General features: G+C 34.3%; 1 protein-coding gene across 1 annotated transcript in view; it reads right to left on the bottom strand.

Moving 5' to 3' along the window:
- Positions 1–21,547, bottom strand: part of LOC129265300 (equilibrative nucleoside transporter 1-like) — a 27,902-nt gene extending 6,355 nt beyond the window's left edge. Inside the window, exons 1-11 of the mRNA XM_064102420.1 lie at positions 21,485–21,547; positions 15,319–15,468; positions 14,559–14,640; positions 13,565–13,770; positions 11,759–11,853; positions 10,557–10,607; positions 8,712–8,846; positions 6,698–6,826; positions 3,598–3,698; positions 2,042–2,147; positions 815–897 (exon numbers count right to left, since the gene is read on the bottom strand). Of these exons, the coding sequence (XP_063958490.1) occupies positions 815–897; positions 2,042–2,147; positions 3,598–3,698; positions 6,698–6,826; positions 8,712–8,846; positions 10,557–10,607; positions 11,759–11,853; positions 13,565–13,770; positions 14,559–14,640; positions 15,319–15,468; positions 21,485–21,519 (1,173 nt within the window). The 5' untranslated portion in view covers positions 21,520–21,547. The remainder of the gene's footprint in view (positions 1–814; positions 898–2,041; positions 2,148–3,597; positions 3,699–6,697; positions 6,827–8,711; positions 8,847–10,556; positions 10,608–11,758; positions 11,854–13,564; positions 13,771–14,558; positions 14,641–15,318; positions 15,469–21,484) is intronic.

Genomic DNA, 21,547 nt, shown 5'->3' with positions numbered 1-21,547 from the left:
GAGGGGGAAAAAACAGGATTTATAAGTATATGACAATAATCACAAAATTAATTTTAGTACTACAATCTAAGCTCAATGCACACTAAAACAAATCAATTTATATTCAATAATTTTGTCATGATCTGGTCATGATTCATGACTTATAAAAATTTTCTTCTCCTGTAAATAGCATTATACAGTGATGGTTCTGAATAAATACATATACAACCAAACCACACCATGCATGACATGAATATTACAAAGGTGGTGAAGAATCACACATAAATACATTTGCTTCTGTACCACTCATCAAGAAAATTCAAATGAAAGTCAATTAAAATGGCACTGCAAACAACCCCTTGAATATCCATTGTTGAGGGACATACATTACTCACAATGTTGCACAATGTCAACTCGGCTAGTCATTTGCAAGCCTTATAGAAGCAGAAACATGTGAACATAAGTGCCTCGAAGCACATACCATCCAATATGTGCCATAATTTATTGTATATTTTATTTTACAGAGCCAAGGTTGTGTTCCATAAAGCTGTATGTATGTTCCATAACCACTTATGCACATATGGTCACCCTTTCTTGGGTTAAATCAGACTCTTAATAATTTGCATTCTCATCGGCTAAAGATATTCCTACTTATTTTTTAGATTTTTTGTTTCAAAAGCATTAGAATGCAAAGTCTGTATACAGTTCAGTGTTACAGGGAAACTTTGGGGTATTTCATTTAACACAGGATCACCAGTTGTGCATGCATATCTTATAAATAGTTTTATTGAAACAATCCCCAGGTCATATTAACTATTCAAACTAAAACACTTACCAGCTGAATAAATGACAAAGATCTACCTAAATAATCCAATGCATTGAAAAGAAGAAAACAGAAGATCGGTGTGAAGTACATATCTGGAAGAGAAGAGAATATACATGTACATACAATATTTTAAATTGATTTCAGGCAATAGAATAGTTATTACACAGCAAAAAATTGATGAAGATAATTTTTTTTAAAGTTTAAAGTGGTGATATGCTCTATTTTATACTATTTTCTTTAAAATATCAATCAATTCATTTGTATCTGATTTATATTACATTGTATTATCTTTGAATGGAAAAGAAATTGAATTGAATTGATGAAATCACAGAAAAAATTTATAGTACATTTTCCCCCCGAGGCCTTAATCATGTAGAGCTTTATAGAAATTAAATGAAATAGTTATGAACTGATACAGAGGTTTAAGGTTCAAGGCCTGGTGACATTAAAAAGTAAATAATAGATCTGATTGATCCACATCGATAAAAACCTGATCCCACACACATGTAATTCATGTTTCACATAGTAAGGTATTCTCAGTAGAGGCTTCAACTTCAAGGCAACAATTATCATGAGCCATTTCCTCATTAACATCAAGCTATACTGTACTCTGTCATTTCACATGTGGTACTTTCCCTTTTTTCATTTTCTTTGGTTTCTAAGTGTCTAGAATGACAATCTAATATCACTTTGCACACCTGGGCAGAAGTATCCAGAATGAGAATGAATAGTAATAAAATGACCTTACTTTTACTAGAATGCCATGAAAATGATAGTGTTTGTACTAGTACAAGTACATTACTGATGGAATGAATATATAGTTGTTACTCATGGTAATCATTGAAATGAATAAACTACAATAAGATTAAATAACTTTATCATTATACAACACAATTAATCCATATTCTGCCTGTATCTACTTTTCATGACATATGGAGTACATGTAGCTGCTCACATGTGAAATCAGAAAATCAGAGCTTTTAAATCCATACCTCTATCATTCATTGTTAATGGATTTTTGTCAAATATGTTATATGCTATTTTCTTTTAGTAAAACCAACATGATGTCAGGATAAACTTCTCCTTTCTACCCCCAATAATGAAATTCATACATATGTTTAGTGATTTTGTACTTAAATACACGGGAATTTTTTGTAAGTTGCCGATTTGAAACTGAAAGCAGAATAAGAAGAGCTGTGTATCTCTAAGGGTTGATGACATACATGTAACACTTACCTGTCCATTCGCTCTGATGCATGGATTCTATCTGTGATATTACGCCAGGGAAGTTACCAAGTGTCACAGCAAATGTTAGAAATACCCCTAATCCTGCAACCCATATCTGTAAAATAAAAATGCAAAATAAACATATTATAGAGTGAAAATACAGGACAATCCCAAAGCATGGTAAAGACGAACATGTGACCGCTCAGGAAGATAACTCAAGAGAAACACAAAAAGGGCATGGTCATAAACCTACTTAAAGCTTTGTAAAAGATGATAAGTGTGAAATACTCAAGTATCATCTAACATTTAGACCCAGGCCAATAATACATTGACTTCAATGGGGCTAATTATGTATTCATGAGGTCATATCTAAGGCCCCCATGAACCTTTCCCACCAAATTTGGGTAGTGGGGAGTTGTTCATCATGCTCTACCAAAATATGGTATAAAAAACGCTGAAATGCCCCCAAAAAAGTTTTTTGTGACGTCATCACTTAAGTACTCTATTTAAGCTATTACCTTATAAATTTAGTATATGGATATCAAACAGCTATAGACAAAGAAGAATTCCTGAATTTTTCAGCCCACACCCTGTATAAGAAGTTAAACAATTATACAAATTTATCTCATGTCCTTCACATCATAACTATATTAGGGCATACACATAATCAAGTAATAAATTGAATACTGAAGTACTTTTGGGTGACTAACCAAATCTTACGATAAGCATTAATAAACAAGGTTTTAATAACAATAAAATGAAAAGTCATTACAGAGAGAAACAACATTCTGGGGCCCGTAACACAAAGCTTAGCAATGATCGTAGAACATTTTTCTACGACTGATTCCATTGACTATAATGTACAATCAATCGTGAAAATCACGCATACGATTAATTGCTAGCCTTTGTATTACGGGACCCTGGTCAGCTCTATTTGTTAGGTCTCACAAGGAAGTCATTTGAATACTGATGGCAAGCTATTTCATTAAACCTACTCTGCATAATGACAGGTATACTGTGAATTACTCTCGTAACACCAGTCAAGATTAATTCCATCCTCATTCTAAAGAAACATTTTGCATTAATTCTTTTCTTTTTCTTTCAAATGAAGAAAAGAAATAATACATTAATATATGAATCAAAATTTAATCAAATGAGAAATAAGAAGTTCCCATTAAATCTTTCTATTCGCGATAGCTCAGTCGATAGAGCGGGGGTTTCGGATTCCGGTGACCCGGGTTCGATTCCCACTTGGTGCGCTAGTGCCCTTTGGTAAGGCATTTATCCTCATTACCAGGTCCCTCGGAGAGGACCTTAAGCCGTCAGTCCTCTGGTTGCTTGCTTACAAGCATTCATGCTTTCTTAGCAATCAGGTAAAAAATCAACACCAATCAATCAATCAATCAATAAATCATCATGAATATCTATATCAAAAGAAATCAAAGCACCTGAATAAAAAAAAAATCAAAATGCCAAATAATTAATAGGTATACAGAAGATCACCCTGAATATTCATACAAAATTATAATTGCAAATATTCTGAATGAAATAATAATATAATTTACCTGGCTTAATATTTTCAAAAAAGGGGGCTTGGGTGTCTTCTTCTCTTCAAAACTACTGCTAAACGATGCTGAGACATCTATCATTCCAGTTCGTGGAGAAGCTGAACAAAACAAAAAAAGAAGGGAATAATGATGATGATCACTGGGTTTTCACAACAAATCAATTGAAATTGGCTGATATTATACTCTGTAAATAACACTGGAAATACCTTTATCAATATAGCTATAGGGTTCAGCCAATTAATTTTTCCCACTACACACAATTAAAGGCGAAATTCACCCTGATGATAAGTTGGTTTTAATAAACATTTAGAGATAAGTATCGGTGAAGGTTTCATAACAAGTGGAATGCCTCTGGCGGTCTCACCTGCATCACGCGATTCAATATAGCAGCAGTGCTGACTTTGAAAACTACTATCAAATAATTATTCACAAAAAACACCATTCATATAATGATACAATACTACGTTCATTGACATTTGACCTTGATCATGTGACCTAAAACTTGTCAGTGAAACTTGATTACCCCTATATCCACATTCTATACACTATATCTATAAACTTTGAAAGTTACGACAGCAATCTAAAAATTACCTCTAAAATGGCCAAAGTTCAATGACCTTAAATGACCTTTGACTTTGGTCATGTAACCTAAAACTCGGACGAAATGTTCAAAGATACTTGTTCACTCTTATGTCCAAGTTTCATGAATCAGATCCATAAACTTTCAAAGTTATGATGGTAATTCAACAGATACCCCCCCAACATGGCCAAAGTTATTTGACCTTTGACCTTGGTCATGTGACCTGAAATTCGCACAGGATGTTCAGTGATACTTGATTACTCTTATGTCCAAATTTTATGAACTAGACCAATAAACTTTCAAAGTTATGATGGTAATTCAACAAATATCCCCAACTTGGCTAAAGTTCATTGACCTTAAATTACCTTTGACCTTAATCATGTTACCTGAAACTTGCACAGGATGTTCAGTGATACTTTATTACTCTTATGTCCAAGTTTCATGAATCAGATCCATTTAAAGTTATGATGGTAATTCAACAGATACCCCAATGTGGCCAAAGTTCATTGACCCTAAATGACCTTTGACCTTGGTCATGTAACGTGAAACTCAAGCAGGAGGTTCAGTAATACTTGATTAACCTTATGTCTAAGTTTCATGAACTAGGTCCATATATTTTCTAAGTTATGATGACATTTCAAAAACTTAACCTTAGGTTAAGATTTTGATGTTGATTCCCCCAACATGGTCTAAGTTCATTGACCCTAAATGACCTTTGACCTTGGTCATGTGTCCTGAAACTCAGGCAGAGTGTTCAGTAATACTTGATTAATCTTATGGCCAAGTTTCATGAACTAGGTCCATATACTTTCTAAGTTATGCTGTCATTTCAAAAACTTAACCTTAGGTTAAGATTTGATGTTGACGCCGCCGCCGCCGCCGTCGGAAAAGCGGCGCCTATAGTCTCACTCTGCTATGCACGTGAGACAAAAATCATTCTGAAATAATAGTTATGAATTTTTAAAGTTTTGAGTTTGTGATGTCATATGTGATGTGATATCATGTGGAGCGTTGTGGCCCAGTGGATTAGTCTCTGGACTTTGAAACAGAGGGTCGTGGGTTCAAATCCCAGCCATGGCGCAATTTCCTTCAGCAAGGAATTCATCCACTGTGTGCTGCACTCGACCCAGGTAATATAAATGGGTACCGGCATGAAGTAATTCCTCAAAAAGCTGTGTGTGCCTTAATCAGTTGCCAAGCTTAGCCGGGGTAATGATAATAGCAGGGCCTTTTTTGAGCACCAAGAGCACCGAAAGGTGGACCTGTGCGCTATATAAGTAGCCACCATTATTATCATTATATGCAAGCTGCTGCCCCATTTGTCAGGAAACATACATTACATAATCTCCCATTTTATTAATGGTTCATCATGAACAAACATATTCTTCTTGTAGAAGTGGATAAGGAATGGTGTGTCTGATAATACAATGAATGCATAAATAAAATCAATTTCCTGAATAAATGTTGATTCATCTGTAACACATGACATACTGAGAGCTGCTCACTTGTGACATTACAAAACCGAAACATTAAAAATCCATAACTCAATATTCTTTGATAGATTTTAGTAAAACCTTCACTAATATGTTTCTTTCTTTTTTTCTGCTATTATAAAAATAAACTTTACGTTAGAGTGAACTTCCATTAAAGGCACTTTATCTTGACTTTTCAAGATGGGTAGGTTGTAATTTGCTAACACCATACTATGTAAAACGCCCTGGAAATAAGTGCATTATATTTGTCATTTGTGAGTAGGGAAATATCTCAGAAAAGTTCATTTGAACCTGCATTTTATATCAGGAAGCCCTTTAATCTCAAGTTTTTGCTGGGTGCCTCCAATGAAAAGAAGTTTTAAAATCTCAGAGTGTAAAAGAGGAATCAGGTTGATTACATTGTGGTTTCTGCTAATAATATGAAGAGTGTAGGGGATTCTTCAAGTGTCAAATTTCTATCAACAGGATATTCAGTACATCATATTCTATGGATAGAGTGATTTTGATTCAACAGTCTGTTTCTATGAAAGATGAAAGAGGCACATAAACACACAGGCCCATATTACTTCAGAATATGGGCATTTTTGTTTTATCTTGATATGCATCTCCAATAAATATGCACTTTCATTTAGAATGAACCGTCATGAAACACTTCTTGTAATGACTCACAAAGATTTTGAACTCGGTACCTTATGTGATTCTTGAGATATTACGTTAGTGATCCTAAATTAGGTGGAGGGTACTTTCAAATTTTCAATTATTTGACAATTTGCCAAGAAATACAGGATTCCCAGAGAGGAGGAACATATTGGCATACACTAGTAAACATTAGGAAAAACTGAGAAATATTGGTAAATTTTAACTTGTTTGACATCATAAATGTGATCATCATCAGATTTGTTTGTGGTAATTGAATAATAGGAGTCAAATTAAAAACAAAAACACAATGTAAATAAGTGCGCTGCATAGTAATTAACACACTCACCTGTGCATTATTTGTACTATATTAATGAATATTACATACCTTGTTTATTGAGGTAGTATTCAGCAAACTGATTCCTTGGTAGGACCAGATAAGCAGCGTATGTTATGATGATGCAAATAACAGAGATGAGGAAATATACAAATCCAACTAACGAGTAGTTTTTCAAAGCTGAAATAAGATCAAAATACATATCTTCAGTAAAATTCAAATGAATTCATAAAGTGTACATCAAAAGAGCATACAAGTCCGTGTTTCATAAAGATGTTCACAAGTTACGAGTCTGGTGATCCTTTCTTGTGGTAAATGACTTGGACCACATTTTCACTGATGTTGATTTGGCTCTTAAGAAAGAATCACTCGTAAAGTTGCTGTAACTTACGAACAGCTTCATGAAACACCGGCCTGTAGGATTTTTCGTAAAGCTGTTCATAACTTACAGAAGACTTGATGCACGACTGGTGACCTTTCTTATGCCACAATATCACTATGTAGCTAACTTAGCACCTAAGATCATGTTCAAGTCGTGCGTAAAGTTGTGCGTAACGTTACAAACAGCTTTATGAGACACCCACGAGGTATTAGAAATGTGTAATAGGATATCCTTTTTTTTTATTCGTTTAAAAATAGAGGAGAAATTAGCAGAAAAGCCAGAAAGTGGCATTTCAACTACTCTCTTTCAGTATACGTTACAAACAGCTTTATGAGACACCCACCACGTATTAGAAATGTTTAATAGGATATCCTTTTCTTTATTCGTTTAAAAGATAGAGGAGAAATTAGCAGAAAAGCCAGAAAGTGGCATTTCAACTACTCTCTTTCAGTACACGTTACAAACAGCTTTATGAGACACCCACCAGGTATTAGAAATGTTTAATAGGATATCCTTTTCTTTATTCGTTTAAAAGATAGAGGAGAAATAAGCAGAAAAGCCAGAAAGTGGCATTTCAACTACTTACTTTCAGTACACGTTACAAACAGCTTTATGAGACACCCACCAGGTATTAGAAATGTTTAATAGGATATCCTTTTTTTTATTTGTTTAAAAATAGAGGAGAAATTAGCAGAAAAGCCAGAAAGTGGCATTTCAACTACTCTCTTTCAGTATAAACCAGATTAAAAACATGATGATCTTCTGTATTTTCAATCGTAACCAAAATATTGTTGGTAGTGTTTGTCAGAATTTTAAATATTCCACTTCAAAAATATATTGTTGGTTTATTCTTTAAAGTACTTGTGTTTGAAGCACTTGATTTCAAGAGGATTTGGCAGCTAATACAAAATGTTATTGTTATTGATTTGTTTTCCACTATCCTTAAGAGAAAATGGATATAAAGTAAAGGGAGAAAGTGACACTATGTGAAAGAGAGAGAGAGGAGGATTAAAAGAAGGTAAGAGGAAGTTGACAGAAAGATATTGATTTACAAAAGATAATACACACAGAGAGATAGAGATGGCAAGGGAAGAAAGAGAAAAAATAATTCGAACAGGGGCGATCAGTATGATGGAGGGAGTGAGTGGAACAGAAACAATCATTCAATGAAAAATATAAGAACACAATATTAACTCTGTTCATTCCACATCCATGTTTACAATGACAACTTATTCAATATATGAAAATGCTTCTGAAGGTCTTTAATGTGAATTTTGAAGTGACAACAGGTTGATAAGAATGAATAGAGAAAGTCAAGTAAGCGGTACATCAAAATTTTCATCAAAATCAGATGTAAGTTTTAGGTATATTTTCATCAAAATCATCAAAATCAGATGTAAGTTTTAAGTATATTTTCACAAAAGTTATATGCATACCCTTGCCTGTTATCACAAATGAGGAAGCTGGTGATGTAATAAACTCAGTATTTCATTTTATAAACTCAGTATTTCATTTTGTATCTTATCATATGCAATATCAAAGATTTCAATTTCAACGGCTTTGGTGATATATGAGATCTCCACTAATTCACAACAGACTGAATAATGGTGATTAAAAGTGTTCTATGAGGAATCTAGCTATATTTATTATCAAAGGAAAAAAATATGAAAATGAAAAAATTACTTGCAAGACAGATGATAGAGACCAATGCTGGAACGATTCCACCTAATCCTTGCCCAGCCATGAGAGCTTGTGTGTATTTCTTTGGCAGTAATCCCCCTAGACCAAACACACTACCTTGGAATATGGCACTAAAACCTGAAAGAAAAACATATACAATACTACATGTAGTACTACTACTGCTGCTGCTGCTGATGCTACTACTACTACTACTACTACTACTACTACAACTAGGGTCATGTGGTATAGTGGTTATGAGCAATGGACTCATGACTGAAAGGTTGTGAGCTTGAATCTCGGCCATTATCCCCACACCAAAAAGGTCCGAGAATAATTTAAAGTCAGCCACTATGACTGATTAACATAGACGTAGAATGTACGTTCCTATGTGATTGGTTATATACCAGCTTGATGCTGTGTAAAGCTGCTTGGCTGAGTTCCTACAGGAGTAACTTCAAAAGAAACAGAAAATACTATGAATACTTCTACTATACTACTCACACTGTAAATACTACTCATGCTACTTAAAGATCCCCAAGCCATGAGAGCTTGGGTGTATTTCTTTGGCAGTAATCCCCCCGAGACCAAACACACTACCTTGGCATATGGCACTAAAACCTGAAAGAAAAACATATACAATACTACATGTAGTACTACTACTGCTGCTGCTGCTACTACTACTACTGTACTACTACTACTGCTGCTACTACTACTGCTACTACTACTACTACTACTACTACTTCTGCTACTACTACTGCTACTACTACTACTACTAATACTACTACTACTACTACTACTTCTGCTGCTACTACTGCTACTACTACTTCTGCTACTACTGATACTGTTTATTACTACTCCTGCTACTTAAATATCCCCAAGCCATGAGAGCCTGGGGGTATTTCTTTGGCAGTTATCCCCCTACACCAAACACACTACCTTGGAATATGGCACTAAAATCTAATAGAAAAGTACATATACCAGATAATTATAACGATACAACATGTGGTACTGCTGCTACTGAGTAATACTACTATGACCTTGATGACAACTACTCCCCCCCTCCTCCTCCTACTGCAACTGAGGTATTAACCGTTTCTCATAAATTAGTTTCAAACACTCTCTAAATGATTTGTCACATAGAAAAACTAATAATTGCCCCAGTTAACTCATAAACATATACTAAAATCAAAGAAACTGTCCATATAACCAATATGCTAAAGTAAATTTGAACAGCACCATCTCCAGACCTAAACTACTCAGAAACTCATTACCCAGGATCCAGTATTTTGATCCGGAAGTTTAATTACTTCCATTACTTTTTACTTGGTATCATATTATTACCCCGGCTGTAGCTAAGCCGCCATATTAATAGGCGCTAACGCGTTCAAGGAAAAATCCTACCGGGTACCCATTCACCTCACCTGGGTCGAGTGCAGTACAATGTGGATAAATTTCTTGCCAAAGGAAATTATGCCATGGCTGGGATACCAAGTATCAAAGCGCAGTTGAGCATATGCACATAGTAACTGCGCTATATAAATAGACATATTATCATTATTACTTTTTACAACATTCACATCCAAGCTTTCCAGAGATCAAATGGCATTCATTAATCCTTCAACCCAAAGTCAGAGTATCTTTCTGGTTGCTTCATGATAGAGTATTGACTATTCTACAGCACATTGTCCTATATGGCAAGACATTGACTGTGTGCTACATATCTTTTAAAGTTCACTTCCCTTCTCATTCGAGGGGGAGGGGAATGCCATTTTGTGATAATTACTAGCAATAACACAAACAATTGCAATTTCTCTCTCTGAGACGATTATATTTCATCTTTGTACTCACAATTGATGACAACCACACTAGCTAATGTTATCCAGAAAAACTGTTTCTCCCCTGTTGAAAAAATAAGGGAAAGATAAAAATATATTAAATGATTAAAATGAATTTTGAATGCATAATGCATGTACATGTATATATACTGTATATATGTACAATACCAAAGCAATTACATTGATAGATTTATGCTATAATTACTCAAATACAAATAATACTACGCGGTAGTCGCTGATCATACCTGGTGATGATAGTATATTAAAGATATATGCAGTATCTTAGCACTACATGGTGATTATTTTACTGTGATATTCCCCTTTTATGTCATTCTGGGTTTATCTTTTATTTCTATATATAACTCCATGGACAATAATATTTAAACGAATTTTCGCCCATAGGGCTTTGTCAAGTTATGACAAATTTATTAGATTACGTCAAAATGGACTCGATGTATCATTCCACTCATTTCATCTGACGTAGATATTTCTTTTCTTTTACTTTCTTTTCCTTGTCCTTCTTTCTCTCTCCCCCCTATCTCCTTCCTTCCCACCCTCTGTCTCTTTCTCTCACGCGCTCTCTCTCTCTCTTCCTCCCATTCTCATTTTCTCTTTCTCTCTATCTACCTCTCCTACTGCCTTCTTTCGTTTCCCCTTTATGATGTATCCTTTTCGTCATCCTTTGTGCGCTTTTGCTCACTATTTTGGATACGTGCATCTTTATGATGCATTATTTTGACGCAATCTAATGAATTTGTCATAACTTGACAAAGCCCTATGGGCGAATTATATATATATATATATATATGATTTTAAAAAGCAGGTCCTAATCTTTGAAATGATATCTTGTTACAATTGAACAACAACATTATAATGTGGAAAAATTTAAGGAAAGATACCTATAACACAAAAGTATGGTTTGATATATGAAATCGGCTCAAGCATGATGTAGACATTTTGTGCCAGATTTATTGACACTCAAAAACTCCCAGCAGTCCCAAACATTGATCTACAAAATGTCTTATTCCTCATGCTTGGTGTAATTCCATAATTTGACCCAAGCTAGAGAGGTTTTCTTTCAGAAAAGCTAATTTTCCAGATTTCATTTTCAAACACATACGACTATTTTTGCTTCTAAATAACAGTACACCCTGCCTTGAAACTTATTGTGAGTTTTAAGTAGGGTGGTCACGTATTATACATTATTATACTTACAATCATTGGTGTCAACCCTGGTTAATACAGTGGTGAAAATAAATATAACCAACATGCCAGTCAGTGATGTAAGCATTCGTACTTTGAGAGTTACCCTGCATTAGAGAAATCAAAATATTTTCAATCAATGAATCTATTATTACATTTTGACTAACAAATTTAATCAACAAGGAGTAAATTATCACATTTTCCCATAAAATTTGGGGGCTTTTTCACTACGCTGGTCCTTATGGAAATTATGAATGACTTTATATGAAAATTGAGTAAGAAGTGCCAAACGGGTTAGCCACATTTCATTCTGGCATTTTCATACAATGTTCCCTATGACATGTAGATGTACCAGCACTGCCTAAGAAAATTCAATATTGGTAAAAAATTGCGTTATTAAAAACACTCTCCACTGCATCATATTACTTCAATATCTAAAGTGCTTAACAAGTTTAGTTTCATTATTCTTCACTGGAGTTGAAAGACATGAAACAACCAATGTGCTATATTATGAAGCCATTTGATCCAATATGTTATTAGTTTCACTCCTGATCACTATGACATACCATAAAACGATCATTAAAATTAAAAGATTACAAACAAAACAATTTAGAGAGATTTTGAAATTGTGAGCAACATGTTTCGATGGTACTTGAAATGACTTTTTTAAAGGCAAGTATTAATAGATTTAAACTATTTCATTTGTTGAATAGAGCATTTTAAACTACATGAGGTTGAGAACAAGATATACAAAAATACTGTGTAACATTGTAAGTAGTCCTACAAGTAATTATCAATTATTCTTTGGGTAAAATTTCTTTTAAAAAAAATCATTTTTGGTGTAAAATTTCTGCAAAGAAATGTTTGAAAAACAGTTTTTGAGCATGTATTCTTAGAACTTATGCTGAAATATATTACAGCTTGTTTTTCCAGTATGCAAGCCACCATCCAAACTCATCTAATAAAAAAAGAACAAAAAATACATAAATGATGAATTAAAAAAAATAAATGTATTTCATTAAGGGTCTCTCTATAAGCAGGTATAAAATAAAGTTCAAATAAGACTAACTTTTCCTTAAGATATTTTAAGAATCAATAATATTCTTGAAAATATGAAAAGCAAAACTTAACATTAGGCCTAGTTAACATCCCAGGGTGGGGGGGGGGGGGGTACTCGACCAAAAAAGTAGTAGGTGTGTGCTGCGGGCGAGACAAAAAACGGGGGCCTTGGAGCGGGCTAATTGTAAAAAGGAGGGTCCTCGGACGGGCTTCGGAACTACAAATGTTTGTGAAAACGGGGATCCTTGGAACGGGTCGCCTTCGTGTGAGTGCGAATGCATCCCTATGGAACGTGCATGCAGCTAGCCCGGCGGCACGGGCGCCGGTGCGCTAGCGCAGAGGCGATGGTCGGACAGCGCTCTGCGGCCGCTTTTCACCAAAATTGCGGCTCATTGTAGCAGATCAATGCGACCGGAACGGCGTAACAGAAAATATGCAAAGCTTTGGAGCGGATTTCTTTCTTCTTTTTTCTCGATAAGAAGAAAATGCTATGCTTTGGAGCGGCTTTCTTTGTTCTTTTTCTCTATTATAAGACAAAAATGCTATGCCTTGGAATGGAGATTTAAGTGTAAAAATGGGGGTCCCCTCCGCGGCACATACCCACCATGCATTATATACTGAGTGCCCCCCCCCCCCCCCCCCGGGTTAACATGGTCTTATATCTAGCTCAGATCATTTTCTTTTACTTTTAACTACTTACATGTACACCTTTACTATATAAGGGTGGTCTCCCAAATGTGCTGTTTTTTTTATACTTACTTGTGTTTGATACCAACATTTACAAGTTGTATAACAACATTTGGTACTTGTGCTGCTATAGAGAAGTAGGATTCATACATGTCTTGCAGTTCTGTCTTTGTTTGAGGTGCTGGTGTCTGAGGGATGGGAGCTGCCGTCATATCAAGGAATGTGACGTTAGAGGTTGACGTGTTGCTATCATGGTTTGCAAACTTGTAGTCAAAGTACTTAATAAAGTCAATGTATGATAAGAGATGATATCAATTACAACTTTATATATACATGCAGGACATACATATATTGTTTACTCTGTTTTGGTGATTAAAGTGATTAATCCCTAAAAATAAAAATCTTGAATTCTTGTTACTTTGGTAATATTACCATTACAAATGAATTCTTTAAAAATCTAGTTCTTTCCCTACTAGAGTGATATTTTACACCTCCTATAAAGATGCTACAACAAAATTTTATGATATATGCAAAATTCACCTCATGTCGTCAGAATACAATACACAACATTCAACATGCCATTCATCAATTTCAAAACCTATTTAGGGGCTTCTGTGTACCCTTAGTGTATAATATTGACTTCCTTCAGCATGAAATCCATCCACATTATGTAATCATGTAGCACTTGACCCAGGTGACATGAACAGATACCCAGCAGGGTTATTTTAATTCTTGAATGCACCAATTGCTAGTAATGGCAATCTGTTACACTGTACATGTAAACTTTAATACTGAGCATTTGATCTTTTGATTTATGCTTCAATCATTCAATGGTTCATAAATTATCTCAATTTGCATTTCTAGAAGAATCTTAAAAATTGTGTCAACTAAAAAAAATGCTAATACATGTAGATCAAACATTATGTACCTTCAAATGAAAGACATTAAATTCACCTTTGTGTTTGTGTAGATTATCAGAATAATATAAACCGTTTAAATTTCCTTGAAATTTTGTTTTGCTTTTCTCAGAATAGGAACGTATATATTCAAACAGGTGTTTACTTACATTCTGAGCAGTAATGAACATATTCCATGGAAGAACGGAGCACATGCCAAATGTGTAGAATACTATGTAAACAAAGAAATACCTGCAGAGAAAGGAATATCATATTCACAATTAGGGATGTGGTTCAGATACTTGTATTTTGAATGGACATTCCCTGGCAAAACCACAATTTATGACTTTTATATCTACTTCCTTAAAACAGCCACAAGTGTTTCGGAAACAATATTTTTATAATAGCAGAGATGTCCACCTAATATTATGCAGCATAGCTGTACTTTATGGACTGGAAAGGGTAATTTTAAGGAACATTGCTTTACAAATATTGTGTAGTGTAACTATCATAAAGAAACATATGTTTTCCTATTATAACTTTCTTGACAGTTTTGACAAAATAATAAATATATATTGTTGGAAGTTCTAAAGGTTCTACATGTATCTTTCACTTGCTGCAATATCTTCTGAAATCCATATGTTGCCTAGGAATGTATAAAATGTCCCATCAATCTCTAACAATCACTGCATAAGCTTAAATTTTTTTCATTAATCACATTTCACATGGCAACTAACAAACATTGCAATGTCTAATGATAGATTCGTGAAAATAAGAAGTCTTAATGAGTTCAAATCATGAAAATATGTATACATCAAAACATTGGCTTATAAAAAAGAGTAATCATAATTTTGCTCAGATACATGTACACTTAGAGGAATTGTTTTCCACAAATGGCTTATAAATCTAACTTGTGAAAATGTAACTAACCTATCTTTAGGTGGTTTATCTGCAGGTCCTATATCACTTGGAGATCTTCCTACTTTAGTCTCTCCTTGGACAGCATCATTGTTGATGTAGCCATTTGCAGAATCGTTGAAATGATCTACGTCCCCTAACAAGGCATCTCTCTCTGACGCACTGTATGTTCAAAAAAGATATACAAGATTATGATTATTTGTAAATTTATGTAATTCAAAGATAAAGCCTTTATACATAGACTGAAAACTTTTAGATAAGTTTATCACCAATTACAATGGATAGCCACTAATTCATAGGTTGTCATTTATTCGTTGATCTAATTTTTTTTTTTTTGGGGGGGGGAGGTCACCTTGGTAGTGCTGTCAGTAATTGGGGAATTCCAAGAGCAGCAAGGCCTTGGTCTAATGCAAGGCCTGCAACTTGCAATTGGTAACACATTTTGTGACGTATTGATAATGCGAATGCACATATTTGTGAAGACGATCATTAACTCAGACTAAATGTAAGTGATTTACCATCATCACTGGGGGGTGTTTCTCAAAGATTTAAGTATGACTTAAGTCGCACTTAAATGCCGACACATACATGATATGCAATTTGCGATCTTATTGATAGACACGCAGTAGTGCGTGTCCTCATGACACGATCTGACCAATGCGGTCAAGCCTTTTATACCGTACACAACTCGGTATTTACGTGCGACTCTAAGGGGGTGTTGCAAGAAAATATTTGCGATCAATTGCAAATTTTCTGTTCCAATTTTACAACTGATAGATCAACGTTAGCTGTAGCAAATCAGATTATACTTCTTGTTTCAAGGAGATTACCAATCAATCACTAATTTGCAATTAACTACATCCATATGATTGATTTAGGGACCAAAAATAGACTTGCAATTGATCTCAAGCTTCTTGCAACATCCCATTAGTCATAATAAGTTTAATTTTTTTTAATTCCCCCCCCCCCCCCTGGTGATTGATGTATCTTCTCTATAGTATTTGGCAATGATTGTACATGTAGTTTGATGGTTCCAGGGTATATACATGTAGATCTGCACATTTGTATACTAGTATAAGAGGATAGCAGGCATTTCCTGAAAACAAAGTCCAATTTCCCTACAGGATAAACATAAATCTAAAATGAAAATTGCAAGATTAAGATTAGATGATAAATGCATAAACATGTAAAAACCACTTTTAAGTGTTTATAATTAATTTTTGCACCCAAATTTTATTATTAAACACATATTTTAAATTCTCTAATATTCCCTGATTACGTTTCCTTGACTCATTAATCGCATGACGTCATTGACTACCAGAGTTACTTACAAAGCTGATCTTTCCACAACCTCACTGACTTACAAGAAATCCAGTACTTTAATGTATGTACAGTACATGTACCATAGACAATACAGTGTACAGTACACTGCCAGGGGCCATGCAAAAAAGAGGAGCATTGATCAGTCAATGATCAGTTCAAATTATTATGAATAACACTTTATTTTCTTTGAATAATTCAATTACTTTGATGCTTAGTCTAATATTTTACATGTAATTACACTATACATGTATATTCTGTTGCTTAATTGTCACTGCAAAAGTGCATACAGAATTGAAAAATTAATGAAGTGCTTAACTGGATAGCCTATTTGCTATTTCTAGTATTAAAGTTGCCTTTGATATTTGGAGAAAGATTTTAATATAACTCTTTCTGCATTGGGCCCCTGGATCTAGAACATGAAAGAGACTAATTTACCTTTTTACATGAACATTACATTAAGAGTCCAGAATCTTCTCAACATTCTGTGATCCTAGATTTTCATCCTCAAAGATTTTCAACAGGAAATGGAATGGGAGCAAATTTCAATGTTTCACACAGTACATACATGTATCTCAATACAAATTTTCAATGTTTCACACCGTACATGTATCTCAATACAACCAAGGAGCTAGCTCCTTGATACAACATATTGAAAACATCACTCATATTGTTTGTTTTCTTCTTACATGATACATCCCACAATTGAGATGATGTACTGTACTATACATGACATCTTTTGTCTATTAAGGACGTTCCACAGTTAAAGTGAAATCCATGTCATTTTCACCAAACTTTGCACATAGATACTTTAGAACCTTAATATTCGAAATATGCAAAAATTAACATAGGTCCATGTGCTTGATTTTTTGCTATAAAACTTCAAAGTTCACCCACATTGATGTTCTTAAGAATTGCGCATTCAAAAGAATTTGGCATTTTTAGACCGCCCAAGATTACTACAATGAGTTTAAACCTGTATTACTCAGTCAAAATACATAAAAAAGTCATCAAATTTCGCAAAAGAGTTAATAATTGTATCGTTAGAATGGAGAATATATTTATAGTGCTATTTTTTTGCAATTTTAAATTTAACAGCACTGTCAGTTCTTAAAAATGGCGTAAAAGATAACAAAATCCCAATCTAAAAAATGTGAAATTTCAGTAACAAACTACAAAAGTACAATAAATGCTGCACTTTATTCAAAATCCATGTCATTTTCACCAAAATTTGTAGAGTTGTAGAGGAAGGTATACCTAAGAGGAACAAACATTAAAAAATATGGGTTCATGTGCTTGTTTATAAACTATCAGTATTTTTATTAGAGCAAATGTGCTTTTTAAAACACCAAAAATGCACCGAATGCTTTGTATCTATGTGAAGAAAAAATCGAAACCACTCTACCATTTATTCAAACTCGGGGTAATATTCGTGATTCTTGGCAGCACTGCAGAGTAAAGTATTTTGAAATTGTAGAGAATCTTTTTTTGAATGGTCCATGGAATAATTCAATTTTTTAGCTTCATGAAATAACGCATCGGATCTGCAGTTAAAGTGCAGAAGATGAGAAAAATCAGCACATACCCGCAGCTAATTAATCACCTGTTCATCCATTGTGACGGCAGCGCGCAGAGTGTAAACTATGCGCAGATCATAATGCGCACAAACATAACTGTGGAACGTCCTTAAAGTCACAAATGGTATTATAGCAGCCTATTAATTTTTCACTTCCTTGATATTCTTCATTCACAACTGAAACATTTTATAATGGACTTATTGTTTGCATTAGTTGTGATAGTATGTTAGTTTTATGGACATTAATGTAAGAATTTTTATATTTTATTTCACCCTGCATTTAAAGAAATATCTAACATGTCTTGACTTGTCTAAACAATATTTTAATATTTTCAATGAATGATTAAAACATATACAGTAACTTCCTTAATCCCAACTTGGGATGATTAAATCTTATGCATTACATATTATGTATCATAATATAGAGACCCCCCCCCCCCAATAAAAAGATATGTAAAATCAAAACACATAAAAACACAAAATAGAGAGCCATCAAAAACACAACAAATCCTTGATATCTGAAAGAAAAGTTGAAGTGTGGGATATTAATAAGAAGATCATACCGACCTTAAAGTTAAAGTCTCTGTGTACTTAGCAACTAATGTATCCAATCAAAAATATATTTCTTGAATTTCAGCATCAAACTGTCCTGGTGTTATTCCAAAATTTAATACTCTTTAAAAATGTACTCTGCTTTGAAACAACTGACCAGACACTGTTAAACTGGCTTCTACACTAGACTCCTTCAACAACCTACTGAAGACAGTCTTTTTTTCAAAGTGAATAATTCACAGCACTATTTAGATCTTACTGTACATGGATGATGTAATTATGTGTGCTACTCCACTGTCCAGAAAAGAGACACTTCTCTTTGTGTTTCAAACTATCTTACAGAGACTTTCTATCATCATTAAATTATGTGCTATATATAGCAAAGTATATTTTATCATCATTCTTATTATTTCCATCATTAAATTCCCCTTTAAATGTAAATCTTCACATTATTTGCTATTAATTAATACACAGTAATGTGAAGTGTATTCAACAGAAGGGGAAGCAAAAGGAAATATCATCTACTTAATTTAAAATAGTCCAATATTATCCAACTGTCTATATCATATTTTTAAAAGATTAAATATCAACCAGTACTTTGAGCAGTACTATAATACAATCTTAGGCCGTGTTTATGGCTTTATGCTTCCACTTTTCAGGCCAGAATCAGCGTTTCCATACTTGATTAGTCCAAAACACGGTTGCGTCCATGCCTACTTTCTTTTAAACGACGTTTCAAAACGCTGATCGTAAACTCACAAAAAGGTGCGTTTGTAAACGTCGTTTGACCAGAATCAGGCTTTCTGGGGAAATATAAACAGAACGATCTAAAACGTGTTTAAATTATGTCATTTGGTACATGCTTCCGGTGAGATGAAAATCCGCGGGCAAATACAGTCGCATTGCTCCATGGTCGCATGTTACCTCCCCGGAATTACCTCTCATCTCCCTTGTTACATTTGCATGTGTGATAATTGATTAAAGTACTATCACTAGTAGGCCTATTACTCTTCCAATTTGTCATCACGATGAATGTTGAGGGATTTACAAAAAAAACCTGGAACATGAGTTATAATGAGGACTTGAGGAGACATCGCCAGATGCCCCAGTAGTAAAAACAAATATATGTTTTATTATTTTATTATGTACACTTTAATATTCTCCATTTTTCTCACTATTATCCTCACCATGGTAAAAATTATATGGCTATGTCAAGTAGCTCCATGCAATGACTAAAATATCGGAAATTGTTCAATGTTTAAATAACAGTCGATGTACCTTCCCCATAACAACACTCAGAAAAAAAAAACTTTCGAAAAAGGGTGCGCCCAATTTGACCTCGCTTTCCTGCTCAACGAAAATTACGATGCGAAGCCAGCTGGAGTTCATGATTTTGCCTCTGAAAAGTTAAGCATAAACAGCACTACCAGAACCACATTTACGATCGGCGTTTTGAAACGTTTGAAAACGCTGATTCTATCCTCGCAATGGAAGCATAAACACACCCTAATGCTAGCAGTTTCCCCACATAGCAGTACAATGCTGCCCTTCAAATGAAGCATGGTATAAGTTTAGTGTAAACAACTTCCTTTACCACAAAAAGGTTGTATTGGTACAAAAAGATAGTGGAATTGTTCTGGAACAGCCATAAACCCTAGTGTGCATGGCCACACAATAGTGGGCAGCTTTTCATTAATCTTATCTCCCTTTTCCATCTATAGATTTATTCGTGCAAAATGATGGTGGCACAATATTTTTGGACTATCCAGGTGATCCAGTCATAAAGCTCTGCCATATGAAGCTTCCTACGATTAAGTCACATGATGCCTTTTACAAAGTGTGACTCATAACAGACCTGTATTGTTAACTAAATACCTTTACTTAATGATAAAAGGGCATCCTTAGATAAACCATGTAGTGTATATATTGTAGATGTATCCATGAATAAACATAACATGGTAGTAGTGGGCCACAAAATGCTACCTGCTATCCAACCAAAAAATTACTTTTTTTCTTTCCAGGGCTCTTTTTGGAGAAACTTAAAAATTTTCCAGGGCTACTTTTTCATTTTCCAGGGCTCTTTTTCCACTTTCCAGGGCTACAATTTCTACTTTCCAGGGCTACAATTTCTGGAGCTATTTCGCGGCTTTTTTGCGTTTGTGTGTGTGTGTGTGTGTGTATATATACACGGTAGCTAGCATATACCAGGGAAGTATAACACTTCCCTGGTTTGACCTTCGCATTGTTTCTTCGAAGTGATCGTTTATGATTTTAGTGTTGTGATGATAGATGGATTTTGATGCTTGAACGATATCTGAGTTGATTCATGGACCTAATACAGACCTATTCAGATTAAATCATGGAGGTAGAACCTCCATGAATTAATCCAAGTTTGAATGTTTGATACTTGGTTGACGTGAGCTTAGCGTGTTTACTATTTAGTGTTATAGCCCATTTGTCAAATTAATCTAGAAAGATCTGTATTCGTGTCTAAAGACAATGTAAAAGAAAAAGAAAGTTCTGAATTTGTACAATTCTGAGGTAATTTATTTTATCATACAATATAGGTACCTGCAAATGTTATGAAGTTGAACAAATATCCTTCGTACATATTTGACTGAAAGTTATGTAAATGACACTTTTTAAAAAAGACTTAAAATTATTCATACAAAATAATGATATAAGTCATAAAGGTCATTGAATTGTTAAATTCATGACAAAAAGGCCTACCAGAACGTAAACTGGCAATTTCCATCATCCATCATGAATGCCTAGCCTCTAATTGAAATGAAC

This window comes from Lytechinus pictus, chromosome 7 (assembly GCF_037042905.1).
Source record: "Lytechinus pictus isolate F3 Inbred chromosome 7, Lp3.0, whole genome shotgun sequence".
Lineage (NCBI taxonomy): Eukaryota > Metazoa > Echinodermata > Echinoidea > Temnopleuroida > Toxopneustidae > Lytechinus > Lytechinus pictus.
This window is presented reverse-complemented; position numbering and strand designations above follow the sequence as displayed.